The sequence below is a fragment of the Acipenser ruthenus genome, chromosome 5 (assembly GCF_902713425.1).
Source record: "Acipenser ruthenus chromosome 5, fAciRut3.2 maternal haplotype, whole genome shotgun sequence".
In the NCBI taxonomy this organism is placed as follows: domain Eukaryota; kingdom Metazoa; phylum Chordata; class Actinopteri; order Acipenseriformes; family Acipenseridae; genus Acipenser; species Acipenser ruthenus.
In genome coordinates this window covers 30,942,637-30,957,966 of record NC_081193.1, presented here as the reverse complement: position 1 = coordinate 30,957,966, position 15,330 = coordinate 30,942,637, and the positions used below count along the sequence as shown (strand labels likewise).

Below are 15,330 nucleotides of genomic sequence, written 5' to 3'. Positions count from 1 at the left end.
TCTTGTTAACTAATTTAAAGTGGTCATTTTTCTCTTTCTTTCAGGCGCTGTGTTAAACCACCTTTCTCTCACTAGACTGGGTAATTCAATCGCAGATACAGGTTTGATTTGCCTTTTGTTTCCTGAGTGCCTGATGTATTCAAGGTGTTAGATCGATCATTATCGCTAGGCAAAGCTAGACAAATTAGATTCAAGTTAATTCAATTTAGCTTTCTGTTAAAATATAGAATATTGGGTGCCATATACTCCAGTATGGTAGAGAGTTGTGAGGGGTACAGATGCTGTCTGAACAGTTGTGTCTTGAGGAGGCGCCGGAAGGTGGTCAGGGACTGAGAAGTCCTGATGTCCGTGGGTAGGTCATTCCACCACTGAGGGGCAAGGGTGGAGAAAGAGCAGGCTCTGGAGGTGGGGGAGCGGAGGGGGGTTCAGCTAGGGTGCCGGAGGTGGAGGAGCAGAGAGGGTGAGAGGGAGTGTAGGGAGAAATGATTGGAGATAGGGGGGAGCAGAAAGGTCAAGACAGCGAAGACTAGGAGCTGCATGAAATAGTCGGTGAGGAAGTGGTGAATTCTGTGTATGTTGCTGAGGAAGAAGCGACAGGAGAGTTCCAGAGTAGAGATGTGCTGAGAGTATAAGAGGGAGGGGTCAAGGGTGACACCAAGGCTCTTGTGGATGAGGAAGGAGAGAGTTCATCCAGGAGGATATGGCCGAGAGACAGGTAGAGATGTGGGAGGAAGTGTCAGTCAGAGGTGAGAAAGGAGAGGAAGATCTGGACATCATCAGCATAGAAATGATATGAGAAGCCATGGGAGGGTGTAGAGAGAAAAAAGGAGGGGTCCCAGGACTGAGCCTTGGGGGACACCTGTCAAAAGAGAGCAAGAGGCAGAGGGTGAGCCACGCCAGGACACTTTTTTTTTTTTTTTTTTTTTTTTAATTTAGTCATCGCCAATTATTTTTACCCCGGTTTTCACCCCAATTTAGCATGCCCAATTATTATCTGTATCCCCAGCTCACCGCTCGCAACCCCCACGCCGACTCAGGAAACGGAGGCTGAAACACGCGTCCTCCGAAACGTGCTCCTTCCAAGCCGTCATTTTTCGCACTGCAGATCCACAGCAATGCTACCAGACCTATAGTGCCGGAGGACAACACAGATCTGGCGGCTCCGCTGCAGAGCCACAGGCGCCCTATCGGCCACAGGGGTCGCTGATGCGCGGTGAGCCGTGGATTCCCCTGCCGACCTAAGCCCTCCCTACCCGGGCAGCGCTCAGCCAATTGTGCGCCGCCCCCTAGGAACTCTCGGTCACGGTCAGCTGTGACATAGCCTGGATTCGAACCAGCGATCTCCAGGCTATAGGGCACATCCTGCGAGGAGCGCCTTTACTGGATGCGCCACTCGGGAGCCCCTGACACTCGGTACTTCAAATAAAATAACAAGGAAAATGGCTGTTATTTTGGCCCTCGGCACGAGGGCCAAAATAAAGATTAAAAAGAAAAAAAAAATCAAACGTAGGATGGGCATTTATCTCACTACTAAGCTGCAAACAAAACACAGTTTTTCACATAGTTACACTCACCTACAACCTTCTACTCAAACAAATGATGTTCTCCCCCCTAAATACAGATGGCCACTCCCTAATTAGCACTCAATTACCTCATTGGGAAATTAACCACATCCCTGCCAACCTTACATTTCCACACAAACTATTTATACAAGCAAATAGGCATACTCGTTACAAATGCTCATTTGTACTTGTACTTGGGCACACCCCTAGTCATTAGACAATATTTACTTTGTAAGAGCAGAAACTATTGGTAATTAACATGTTATTACAATGCTATTACGAGTCTACCAACATTTCCTCACCAAAAACGTACTGGGACTTTACTGGTCTACCAAAAAAGTTGTTTTCACTTCAAAGGCAGTATTTAAAAGCAAAAATGCCTCACAAGTGAATCCAGCTGAGGATGTTAATATTAAACAATCCACTTACCTAATGTTGTTTTCAAACTTGAAACACCATTCTGAAAGTAATCCAAGTCTGGTTTACAGAATCATAAGAGCTTTAATTTGTGAGGTCAGCTTTATTGCAAATGAGGTTCTTAGTTTTAGTTCCGAGCAGCACAATTGCTTTCTAGCAACATGCAAAGACTTTCTTTATTGAATAAAGAAGTACCAGAAAAGGCAAGGCTTCAGGGAAGAAAGCTGATGAAAGCAAAATGCCACAACAGCACATGGGAATTTAAGTTTTTTTTGTTTTTTTTTTAAATAAGCAATATGAAAATTGTGAGGAAATCCAAGATTCTGTCCGTATTTACAAACTGTAATGCAAAAGCAATACTGTACTTGTGAAAGAGAATTGAGATATGCTGTTGTGGATTAACCTTCAGGCTAGTCCGTGTTAACCATCCTTTTGTGATGAAACAGGCATGTGTCGCTTCAGTGCACCCTAAAATTTCTGCATTGCGTCACTGGCATTAATAAAGATTATGCCTCATTGTGCACTATTGCACCACCAACAAGCTACACTATCCTCAATTCCCAGTAGTGTAAATGCATGTAAGCATTATTAGTTCAATCATGTACAAGATAGTCATACATAATGAAAAACAACCAAAATTCTGATAATGCAGTTCTTAATTTCTTCACATCCAGTAATTCTCTACAAATTGAAAGACACACACATAAAAACAGACCACTGTGTGCTCTTGCTTACCTGTTTTGCAAGCCTTTCTCAATTTGATCATACTCTGCTTCAATTGTGACTGGCTCGTTCCTGCTGGCAAATGACTGCATTCCTTTGTTTTTCATTTTAATCACCTTTTATTATAAAATGTGAGAGTAGAAAATGATTCAACAAATCAGACAGAAATCTATAAGCAACTATTTAATCTGGGTTTTAAATTAAATTAAAAGAATGTGGCATTGAAATACATTTTATTCCAAAAGAATAGTTTTCTTTTTTTTTCTTTTTTTTTTACAGGCCACTTTTCATATACTCACATGTACAATCGGATCAGAATTTAAAACTAGCTATTCATATTTTTTTACATTAATGGGAAATTTACATTTTGTATAGTAAAAACATTTATTTTAACAATTTTATACCTACATTAATCAAAAAGTACAGCATATTTAATAATTTTACAAACTCTTTCATAAAAAATATATCTCTGTACAAAAAGGTTCTTTTGCACCTACTTCAAGTCAGCAGCATGTGGTATAATTGTAATGTTGTAAATGGAATGATATTGATCGTGTTGCAGTTTTACAGCATTTTTTCATTTTTTTTTTAAATATACAATATTTACACACACACACACACACATAAACATTACTGCAGCTAGACTGAAGAAAGGCAAGGTGTGCAGCAGTTTTAACATCACAGAAGCAATAGCCTAAGAAGGGTGTGGTCTCTACTCATCTACTCAGATACCAGTGGGTCGTTTCTATATGCACTTACGCTATCGTATCGGGCAAGTACGATGTCGTGAGCAGAATATACAATAGAAGTAGCGTTTCTATAAAACGTCGCACAGGCTACCTGATCGTATTACTTGTCGTATTCTATCGATACCAACTTACTTGGTGTAAAAATACGACAGGTAGATCTCACGGTCCTTTTCCTGTTTTAAACCGTCTGAAACATGCGGCTCTAATATATGCAGTGTATTTAAAGCATTAACAGAAACATTTACCACAGAGCATCGGCTCATACTAGGGATTTTAATAGAAGACGTGTGCACAGCATTTTTGACGTGGTTTCGGATGAAGACATTATTGCCAAGTACCGTTTAAAAAGGGAGGATATGCACAGCCTATATTTTTGAATTGCTAGTTCTTTTTTTTTTAATCAAGCATTTGTTATTTTATTTTAACTTTTTTCTAATTCAAGGCAGGCTTTATCTGTATTGATTATTTCGGAATTGCATATTGAAATTGAAACACCAAACACACTCATTACATACTTAAAATGAATGCATATTAATCATGGATCAGTGATCTCCTCCACTGGGCTGCCTTCTGCTGGGGTTTGTGATGCACATCCCCTGAAACACCCTCAGTGACAGACATCCCAAATCACCTTCTCTTCATCAGCGGGTCAAACTGGTAGAGTTTTTTTTTTTTTTTTTTTTACTGCAACCATGTTATACCACTTCCTTCACTAAAATAACTAATACTGTTAGCAATTACGGTCATTTTTTTTTTCTTTTTGGACATAGTCGTTACACGGTTGTTCAATTTAGAAAATAACAAATCCTTATTACTTTCGACTTCGAGAAGTAGCCTACCTGCAAGCTAGCCCTGCTGAAATGCTTCCTATATTTAACTACTGTTTGAGATGCCATTCTCATCGTCTCCGAACACACCCAACAACTTCACTTGTTAATTATGTTTTTTTTTTTTAATATATAGTCCCAAACGTTTCATTTACATGGAATAAATTAAAAATAAAATGGAAAATGGGGTATTACAGCATTTAAAACTGTAATTTATATATGTTACATGATTAATGGTTACGCAAACGTTGTTTTTTAGACCATTCAAAAATACATTTTATCCTTGTGCTGCGTGATTCATGAATCTTCAGTTAATACGGCATTGCTGGCCGACCAGTCGTTTAGAAAACGACACCGACACCGATTCGAGGGGATTATAGAAACTGGTGATAACCTGTCGAGTTGGTAGGTGATAAGTGGTCGAAAGACCGGTTGTATTTGAATTTATGATCTTGCAATTCAAAAACGACCCCCAGGTACCACCAGGTAAGAGAATGTTTTAGTATTAACACTTTTGAAACCTAATTATATACTATATATATATATATATATATATATATATATATATATATATATATACACACACACACACACACAAAATAGAAACTGCTTATAAAATTAAGGTGAAATACATGCTTCTTATTTTACACAAGGGCTGAAGCATCAATTGCACACTGGAAATTTTACAAATTATAATAAAAAGCTGGTTGCCTGGCAAAACAGAGTTTTTTTTTTTTTTTTTTTTTTACACATGTGGTACCAATTAAGGCTGCCATGTTTGGTAAACGTGAAAATCATTTTAAGTAACCTGAACAGCAAGAATTGGGGATCCACCTCAATCAAAAAAATAAATCATTAATTTAAATGAATTTGTATCGCACAATCATACATGTCATGAATAGTATTTCACATGTCTGGGTAAGCAGCATACACTTTTAAAGTAACAAACAGTTATTTCCAAATAATATGCTTCTGTTAGAATAGCCACCCTATACAGCGGTCCTAGCACATGGCTAATTTCTATACTATGCAATGTACACATGGACTGCATCCCTTTTTTAAATCAATACTTCCACACTAATTTGGTAATGAAACTGCTTCAATTTTACAAATAAATCAATGTTGTTGTTGTTGTCGTTGTTTTTAATTAATGTAAGAGTATCTTGATCTGTCATTTAAAACAAGAGTACTAAAATAAAATTAACTTACCTTTCCTCTATCGTCCCGTTCTAAATATTGTAGAGAGGAAAACATTCCTTTAAAATAATGAGGGCTGCATTACAGGCAGACTCCATATTTACATTTCATTCCCTCTTCTGAGAAAGTTAAATTCCTGTTTGGCAGGAACATGTCTGAAGTGTACAGTGGCTGGGGCTGTCACTCCAATACAGAGACTTGTATTGCAAGTGTATGAAAAATAAATCTACAAATACATGTTGGCTTTGGCAAAATAGGACTGCTGGGGATTATATGCTAAATAATGGACCTGAATGTCCATTATCATTATGTTACAATAGTAAAACAGCCAAGGAAAAATACTTGGTTAGAGTGTAAGGATTTTCTAAATGATTATCAGTAATAAACTAAACAGAGACCTTTGCACGTTTAAAGGTGGCAGCCTTAATACCAATGGTATCTTCTAAGATTTTCCAATACCAGCTGTACAACACTCTTTCCTGGAAACTTCACAATTCACAACAGTCATCATTATTCACTTTTTTTTTTTTTCAGAAATAGATTATGCTTTCAGTATAGAACATATTATACACCCTTCTGTGTAAATATAAAAGAAAAAACAATGGGGATATTTAATTATTTGCTTCCATAGCTCATTGAGTTAACCAAAAAACAGTACTTAAATATAAAATTTATAACGTGAACAATTATTTAACATATTACCTTTTTTCCCGTGCCCTTAAAATAATTATAGAAAATAAAGTCAGCTTTTTACTGCCAAACAAAAAAACTATGGCAATGTGCTCTGTATAAACATGGAGTCTGATGTCTATATACAATGGTCAGTGTATAGAAACCCTGTACTTTTTTTTTTTACAATTTGCTTAATCATTCATAACACACTAGTGCAAAAATTGTGCAGTTAAGTTTGCAACACAACCGTCCCTTAATTTCCAGTTAGTGGACAGCACATTTCTTTTGTGAGACAGGCAGTCCTATTTAGTGCCAGTAGGGGGACTACACCAGCTGACCAGAGGCAGCCGGTGAAAAAAAATTAGTTTAGCACCCCCCTAAACAAAAGGGGGTGCTAACAAAAACTGACAACTAAATTTAACGACCAGTTTTTAAAAAAAGACTGTAAATTAAATGTTTAAAACCAAAAATTGTAGTTGTAAAACTTTTTTTTTTCAGTGTTATTATTGGAAACAATTTTGGAAATGTATGAGCAACCAAGTAGAAAGATGACTTCTCCTTTATCATTGCTCTTCTTCACTTAAGAAAGCTTTTCTGAACAATTAAGAGGCTTTTCATGAAACTTCAAAAATCTTCCCAAGAGATTTCATTGAAACGCTTCCTTCCAGATAGCAACATGAAAGGCCGATGCATACGGTATGAGAAACTGACAAAACATCCTCAGGTGCTTCTTGTTCTGTATGAAATGTCTAGTTTTGCTTTCATGTTCTTTAACTCATTCTTCGCGTGATGGAAAATGACTCTTGGAGAATCCATATTTTGTTATATTGTTTTTCTTGACAAAAGGTGTTACAAAGAGCACAGTAGCAAAGCAAAGAGTAAAAAAGGAGACTAAATAAATGCTGCTTACCCAAGAGGTATGGCTATGAATCAGTTAAAACTGACAACAAAAGCTATACTACTGTGCAGACTGTGTTCAGAGTTGTATCGAATCTCACAGCTTTTGTCTCAGTTGGTTTCAAATTTGTGTCATACATTGGATTTTCAAATGACGCTTGTCCATTTGTGTTCTCATGCCCAACATAGCCATTGTACTGTACTTTTGGTCTTGTTCTGAAAAGTAACAAACAAACAAACAAACAAACGAACAAATAAACAATGAAAATATTACATCCAGTATACTTATATGTTTTATGTAACACACCCAAAATGGCAGTATCTTAGTCCCAAGCCCACATTTTATTACCTGTAATAAATAAAATCAAATACATATGAACTAAATGATTTGTAATAATCAGTGAAGAATTGTTTTAATTTACCATATAAATAACAACTTCTGAAACTAAATTTTCTGCAAATTTCTGATACATTGATTAGTTTGAAACTGCTACTTATTCGGTTTTTCTCTCACTCTATTTAACATTATAAAACAGCTTAGCAAATTCCTGCAATCTGATTGGCTAGCACCATTGGTTAAATGTAGTGCACGGTCGTGTCACTGCTGTTTCTTGTAATTATTACTTGATCATAGCTGCCAGAAATCTCACCCTTTCATGGCTGTGCCATATATGTTTTAATACAATTGAGGATCTCTTGACACAACTGAGTATAGATACGCATGATTTAGTATACCCTCTCAAGACAACCAACAGATAAAAAGGTAAGTTACAAACTTAACGTGTACTATACATGGATAGTAATAATGTACTTGTGGATGTACTACCAGTGAATTTAGGATGACTGATCCACCAGTCTACCCTCAATTTGTTGGGAAACTATATGCATACATACATTATTACTTCTTTTTTTTCCTTTTTTTAACACAATTTTGCAATAACAAACTCCAGGGCAGACCTAGTGTCTCACAACACACCATGGCATCAGTACATTTCAGTGTGACTATATATGCCACGGCATGTCTTATCACTTACTCTGTGTTACTGAGAATTTATTGTATTATACAACAAAATAGAACATTGAACACTGCAGTATATGTAATTGACTCGTTAAATTACTTTAACTTTATTTATGTTCGATGGAATTATTAGTCTGTAACATGAATGCAGCAATCTTAACTCAAATTATACTGTAACTGAATACAGCTGTCGTTTTTGTTATGATAAGCAACATACTGCATCAGTACAGTGCTACAGTATGAATAACCAACAAATAACACATTCTTTTCAGATAAAAGAAGTTACATAAACATATTCTTTATGAGTTTCAGGTGATTTTGCATTATTATAATTATTAATGCAAATATCAAGCAGATCTGATCAATAGTCAATATGATGCCACTGTTCAGTATGTGTGTAGTAAATGCTGTGCTAAATAAGCACATTGATTTTGATATGTTACTCAAGCTGATGATATTTCAAGAATTTTCCTCATTAATGTTTCCCTACAAAACCATTGGAATATTTTCTCTAAACTAGACCAAATATTATTTTATAGATATTTATGTATTATTTTATTTATTTATTTAATTGCATGTATATATTATACTATACAATTCCCTTCAACAAGTATTCGGACAACTGTGTCCCAGTACTATCCCAGTATCTGCTGGAGGATAGAATATATGTGGTTTATGTCCAGGTGAGGTTGATCCAAACACTCAATCATAAAATCTGAACAAAAGAAAAATCTAGTATCAAAACATCTGTCTACTGGACTTAGTTTGCATTAGGTTTACCCAGGTATGGTTAAACTTTGTAACGTCACACCAAACACCTAATGAAATATGAAAGTTAAACGAGTACATCCTAGTAATTATATTACTTATTTCTTACCTGCAGCCCGTTCTGATTACTTCTTTGCGTCTCACATTCTCATCTCTGTCTGCTGAAAACACCCTGCCAATTTTTTTTTTATGTATTTTAATATTTGTGAATGTTACTTTTTTATGTAAAAAAAAAAAAGTCAGAACATTCTCAACTATGGGGAATTCCCAAGCTCTGCTGCACTGCTGCAGTACATCAGAAAATGCATTGTCTGTGTCACTTAATAAACACTGCTTGCTATGTCTTAGAAACAGAGTAACACATGGAATGTATTCACTGAGAGACTGCATCCATGCAAAGAATTCAGGAGTTTGTTATAACTTAAAATAGAGACATTTCTGTTTTTAAACAAAGCATTTATGGATGTAAAGTATCATGAAAAGATTAATACGTCACTGTTATTTAAATATATGTATTTTAAATAAAGCATTTTAAAATGTTAATTACCTGTGTTTATAGAGGTAAAACGCAAACCCTGATAGAATAAGTACGAAGAATGGCACAAGAATGGCGGCAGCTACCGAACTGCTGTTGGTGCCATAATATGGATTTGAAGGGTCTGTGTCCATTACTGGGTCTAAACAAACACACCAACAAAATGGACGTATTGTTAAAAAAAAAAAAAAAAAAAAAAAAAGTAATAATTTTCATGCAATATTCAATAGTATTTTATTTATGGTTACCATAATATCAAAAATATAAGCCCATGAGCGCAGGGCTTAGTTATTTTATTGGTATATAACTATATAAGTAAAATGAATATAAAGTAAAAAAAATGACTTTTAGGCCCGGACCAAATCAAAACTTTGACAACCTGCTAATCGCACTTAACAAAACTGTATTTAATAGGGTTTAATTTTTAAATACAGTTTTGTTAAGTGCGATTAGCGGGTTGTCAAAGTTTTGATTTGGTCCCGCCTTAGTCACAATAATCTGTTTTTTTTTTTTTTTTAATTATTATTACTTGTTGGTACCTTGTCTCAATAATCGGAATTTTCCAAAGTCTGTTCCACGAATAGAGCCTTGATAAATAAATCCACCACTTTCAGATTCTGCTGAAACCTTGGCAGAGAAATTAATCATATATTAAGAAAATGTATAGAAAAAAGAAAATACATGTATCTTATGCATTGTATATGCCATTACCATTCTTTACAATCAGACAATAATACAATTTTTCAGTATATTTTTTCACTTAGCACAAAATGTATTTAGGAAATAAAACTACCAAGAATGTGTCTGAAGGACTGTAACAGGGGAGACCTGGACTGGCCGTCTGACGCATGCACGATGCTGCAGGAAGAGGGCGGCAGTCCCGTGGAATCCGCCCGTCAGTCATGGCAGTGACACAGAGAGGTGGGGAAGAGGGTGTGTGGGCTTTCCCTCTCTCTGAGTGGCTGGGAGGCGGGCTTTGGGGAATTGCTGGGGCCTATAAACGAATACCTTGTTGTTTCCTCAGGTCTGCCCTCTTTAGATGAATGAACCGGTGGAAGCACTACGGACAGACTGAGCGGGGTTGGAAGAGCCGCCAAATAATTAAACACTCCGAAAGGAGATAAAGGAATATTGTGTAGCGGGGAAATATATGGGCAGATAAGTATAGGGCAGTGAGGGAACGTCTGAGTGTAGGACGGTGACCCGGGCCGTGCGGGTAGCGAGGGTTGGGGTATATGCTGCAGAGTGCAGCACCTTTAGTTTGTAGTTTTTGATTAATAGTGTCTATTTTCATTTTTTCTTTGTGCCTTCTGTTTTTAACTATTATTTAATGCACCCGCGAGTGCGCCATAGGTGAGTTGTGGAATACTTCTACCATCGTTGGTAACAATAGCATCACAGTGCCCCCTTGTGGCGGCAAATAAAATCTAATTTTCTGTCTCCTGTGTCAGTGATTTCCCCCCACCCTTCCACAAGGACCTATAGTAAGTACAGTCTCTTGATAAATGTGTTAGGATGACAAAACACCACTGCACCAATTGCCATCAAAGTGAAAGTTACCAGTGTAATTCTCAAATAAACTGTCATCATAATGTGTATCTAATTAGTGTACTGCAAGGAATGATGAGATTGGTGCACTGCTTGGTACTTGCTGTACTGTACCTTATTATATGGCTCTTTCTGTCTTTGGAAGATAGTAAAACTACAGAAAGTTAGTCTCACATAATAACTACACTTTTGTATGGAACATTTTCACTTAAACACAAACAAATCCACCTGAATGTCTTGAATTTGCTTACTAGCTGTATCTCTCTCTCTCTCTCTCTCTCTCTCTCTCTCTCTGTATCTCTCTCTCTCTCTGTATCTCTCTCTGTCTCTTTCTCTCTATCTCTCTGTCTCTCTCTTTCTATATATATATATATATATATATATATATATATATATATATATATATATATATATATATATATATATATATATATATCAAATAAAATACAAAAACATACTTACATATCCATCCAAAGCCCAGCTTTCATTTTTAAATTTACTGACAAATATTTCTATGGGCCCTCTGATCTGATAGACCTTTAGAAATAAATGGTTCTCTTCTTTCTTATATATCCCTGTGAACAGAAGACAATAGTTCTAATTATCACTGCATTCTTAAATAAACATCACTTCAGTTGAGCAGCAACAGCAACAAATAACTAATATTCAAACAGCTGAACGTAAATGCTATGCACATCTACTTTAGGTATTGCTTTATTTGTGTGACATAAATAACACTATGATTGATATGCAATTACCCATTTACTTGGAATTCAGTTACAAGTTGAAAAAACAGTCATGGATTAGCGGTGTTTGTGTGTATCCACTATTAAAGTGACATTGCAATTGTGTGCTCATATTCCATTTGTATGTAGAGTATGTTTATTACTGGTAGTTTCCTGATTCCTTATTGACTGAACTTCAATAAAAGGGTAATTACATACCTATTTTTGCCAATCAAAATAAAGGGTTGCCATAATTTTCAATGATATAATTTGTTACATTTGAACCTATAAATGATAACACGTTCTCAGATTACCTGAAAGTTTGAGCGACACACCACTGTGCTCCAGTAATGTTGCATTCACTGTACTCATTGAAATATTGAACCAGTTAATGGTTATAGTTGCTGGTTGTCTTTTTTCAAGATATTCATAGAAACCTTTCCAGACAGAGTTTGTTGAAAAGACATCTGCAGGAACTGAAGACACAATACTTCATTCATTAGTATATATTTTTTTTAAATCACAGACATACACACAGTACTACATATAAACAACACTAAATAAAAATGTTAACATGTACTCACCATGAATCTTGTGCAAAACCAGAACAGTTACATTTGGTTTAATTTTAGGCCCAACTGAAGAAAAACAACAACAAAAAAAGGTCATAGTTAATAAATCAATAAATACAGCTATTTATTTCAGATCCTGAAAATCAGGATAGCATACTTGGAATATCTTCCTGTAACAAATACCAACATGATTCTGAAGGTACAGTATGGTCTTTATTACCACTGCAAAAGAGTGCCCATGTCAACTTTTATCAAAACTAGATAAGTGATCTCTATATAGCTATGTATAGTTGTCTCCACAATATACCCTGGGGTATGTATTCCCTAGTGCAATTTTATTATGCAACATTTAGGGCTACATTTTATTTAATAATTCTATGAAAGCTCTTCCGGTCCCTTTGATGCACATCAGCATTACTTGAAATAGGGTAAAACCTTTTAAAACTAGAAGCTAAAGTTGAAAGTATGTTTAGGCTGCTTAGGGTTTGGTTTAAAAAACAAAACCAAAAAAAACTTGCACTAATATTTTTTCAAACAGCTACAAAGCCAAACTTTTCATAGCAAATCCCATGTATTTAATTCCCATCAAAATACAAAGTAGTATTCATAAACTGCTTACCTTTGCATATAGGTGGCTTCCCTGACCATTTACCATCTGCTTTGCAAGTCCGGTGTTCTGACCCCCCAGCCAGAAAAAAGCCAGGTTGACATGTGTATATTAGAGTATAGCCTAAAGTAGGCAGATCTATAGCTTTCACATCAACATGAGTAGGATTCTCTGGCTGTCTGCAGGTATGAGCTACACATAATAAAGGAAGATCAGTATTTGAGGTATGAAAAAAAAACTGAAAACAAAAAATGTTGTAAGTACAATCTGCAATATTTAGTTTTCATTTTATTAAAGAAACATGTTGCAAAATTTGTGAAACTCCCCACACCTTCAAAAGCAGATATTTATTGTTTCTGGGTACCTGACTTTGTTTGAAGTTTTAAATACAATAGTTGAATTATGAATATACCCCATTCCACTTTTTGTAATTCAAATTGATATTAAAAATGAAATATGCTTACATATGCATTCAGGTTGCACACCACTCCAGGTTAAATTTGTGAGGCAAGTGCGTGTTGTGGACCCCAATATGTGGTAGCTTTTTCTGCATTTAAAGAACACTCTGCTTCCAACCTACACCAAAAAAAAAGGTACTTCAGAAAGCGAGTAATGGGAAGTTGAGACACTGAAGTGGATTGTAAAATAGAAAACAAATTGTACAGTAAATTATACACTAAACAGACTATAGAGTGTTGTTATCTAATGTATTTCATGTGGAAACCACATACATAATAGTAGGCAATGATTAAATAAGTAAATAACTGCCTGAGCAGGATATACTATTTGTATCCAATATGTTTTTTCTTCCAATAAATATCTAAATGCAAATGAGTAATTCTGCACCATATTTTCTATAATGTGTATTTGAAGTAAAATGAAGTGCAGAATACCTCTGAAGTTGAAGCAGGCATTTGGTAGAAATGCAACCTTAGCTTTCACATGTGCCAATCTATGCATATTAGGTCATGGTACCTGGCAACTGGCCTGGGAGCAAGCCTGCACCCTAGGGCCTGATTGATGCAATGTAAAGAGATGCCTACCTCATAACCTTGAGATCTGTTTTGTAAGCCATAATGTGGCGTGCCTGGGTCAGTACACATGTTATAGGATGGATCTATAAAGAAAAATAGTGATGATGTCATCAGCAAATTATTTCCACTCTTCTTTAAGCATTTCAATATAACTGAGTATGACAAAATAAAAATCCTTAAAATCTCAACACTGTCTAATAGTAATTACCAATGCATGTAGGTTGGATTCCACTCCAGGTTCCATCTTTTTGGCACACTCTTCTAGATGAGCCTACAAGAATATGTGGAGATCTGCAGTGAAATGACACCTCAGACCGATAGGTGAAGGTTTGGCCATCAAGATGACCCTCAGCTGGTGCCCCAGGGTCACCACATAAAACAGCTGTTGATGACAAAAATAGAGTGAGATATAAATGTTGTTATATATACACACAAGAAGCTGTGTAAACTGCTAATTGTTAGTTAATGTCAGTAATTGGCCTTGTTCAACAATTAAGCAATGCAATTAGTCAAGGTGGCAATTTTTGGGAGGCACATAGATAAATACAACAGTACTTATATTAACCCTAATTTATATTTTGGATTTGCATTATTTGTTACAGATCACAGGTTATAGTTTATTTCAAGAGGTCATGGGATTTGTTAAGCTTGTTGCTGGGTAAATACTGTGTAAATACTTTTTTCTTTTTCAGTTTGCAGTTATCTTTTTAATTATTTTTTACACAGTTATTGGATAAGCATGTATTCACGAGAAAGGAGACAAAGGTTCCTTAATACGTAAACCCATGCCTCACTTTATTCCAAAGGTGGCCAAATCTGGCACCAGAATCCAATTCCAGTCCACTTTTATGTTCCATTCATTCCCTTAATATTTACACCTGCTGTACATTTCATTTTCACCACAGACACTGGAAAGAAATTCAAATTGAAATTGAATTGTTAGGAGAATGTTGGAATAAAACCTAAACTAGTTTTGGATTTTGTTGCCAGATTTTGCCACCCCTATTACTCAATATTTTCAGTATAAGTCAAATCAACTTGAAAGCTACAGTGCCTCCCCTCTAACCTGTACAGGTATAGCAGGTATGATCAGGCTCAAAAGAAAAGATGTATGGTGCTAGCAGTTAAGAAGTCAAGGGCTCCATCAAGCATTAGTATTTCAGTAAAATCCTGTGAATCTCAATTGGCATATTTTGCTTTACTGTGTTAGTTTTAGTTCAATTATTATTAGTTTTAAAAGTGCAGTTTTAAAAATACAGTGCAGATGTATTTTAATCTATTTATGCATGCATTTGCATTACCAGATTAGTCAAGGGACCTTTGATGCATACTCCAGAGTTTGTTATAAACAAATAAAAAAACAAAAGATAAATACTTTTTTTGTTCACTCTGGTTTTCCTTTGTCTTTTGCAGAAGCTAAATGAAATTGGAATGTGTTTTCTTTCAAGCAAAAAAAAAAAAAACATCATCTCAAGCAAC

The 15,330-nt window shown here is 35.7% G+C and overlaps 1 protein-coding gene across 1 annotated transcript in view; it reads right to left on the bottom strand.

The window, feature by feature from the left end:
- Window positions 1-4,863: 4,863 nt before the first annotated feature.
- LOC117402922 (CUB and sushi domain-containing protein 1-like) overlaps window positions 4,864-15,330 on the bottom strand; it is a 778,430-nt gene continuing 767,963 nt past the window's right edge. Inside the window, exons 61-71 of the mRNA XM_034004588.3 lie at window positions 14,060-14,233; window positions 13,861-13,934; window positions 13,282-13,393; window positions 12,830-13,009; window positions 12,223-12,276; window positions 11,953-12,114; window positions 11,376-11,488; window positions 9,905-9,992; window positions 9,378-9,507; window positions 8,940-9,002; window positions 4,864-7,260 (exon numbers count right to left, since the gene is read on the bottom strand). Of these exons, the coding sequence (XP_033860479.3) occupies window positions 7,101-7,260; window positions 8,940-9,002; window positions 9,378-9,507; window positions 9,905-9,992; window positions 11,376-11,488; window positions 11,953-12,114; window positions 12,223-12,276; window positions 12,830-13,009; window positions 13,282-13,393; window positions 13,861-13,934; window positions 14,060-14,233 (1,310 nt within the window). The 3' untranslated portion in view covers window positions 4,864-7,100. The remainder of the gene's footprint in view (window positions 7,261-8,939; window positions 9,003-9,377; window positions 9,508-9,904; window positions 9,993-11,375; window positions 11,489-11,952; window positions 12,115-12,222; window positions 12,277-12,829; window positions 13,010-13,281; window positions 13,394-13,860; window positions 13,935-14,059; window positions 14,234-15,330) is intronic.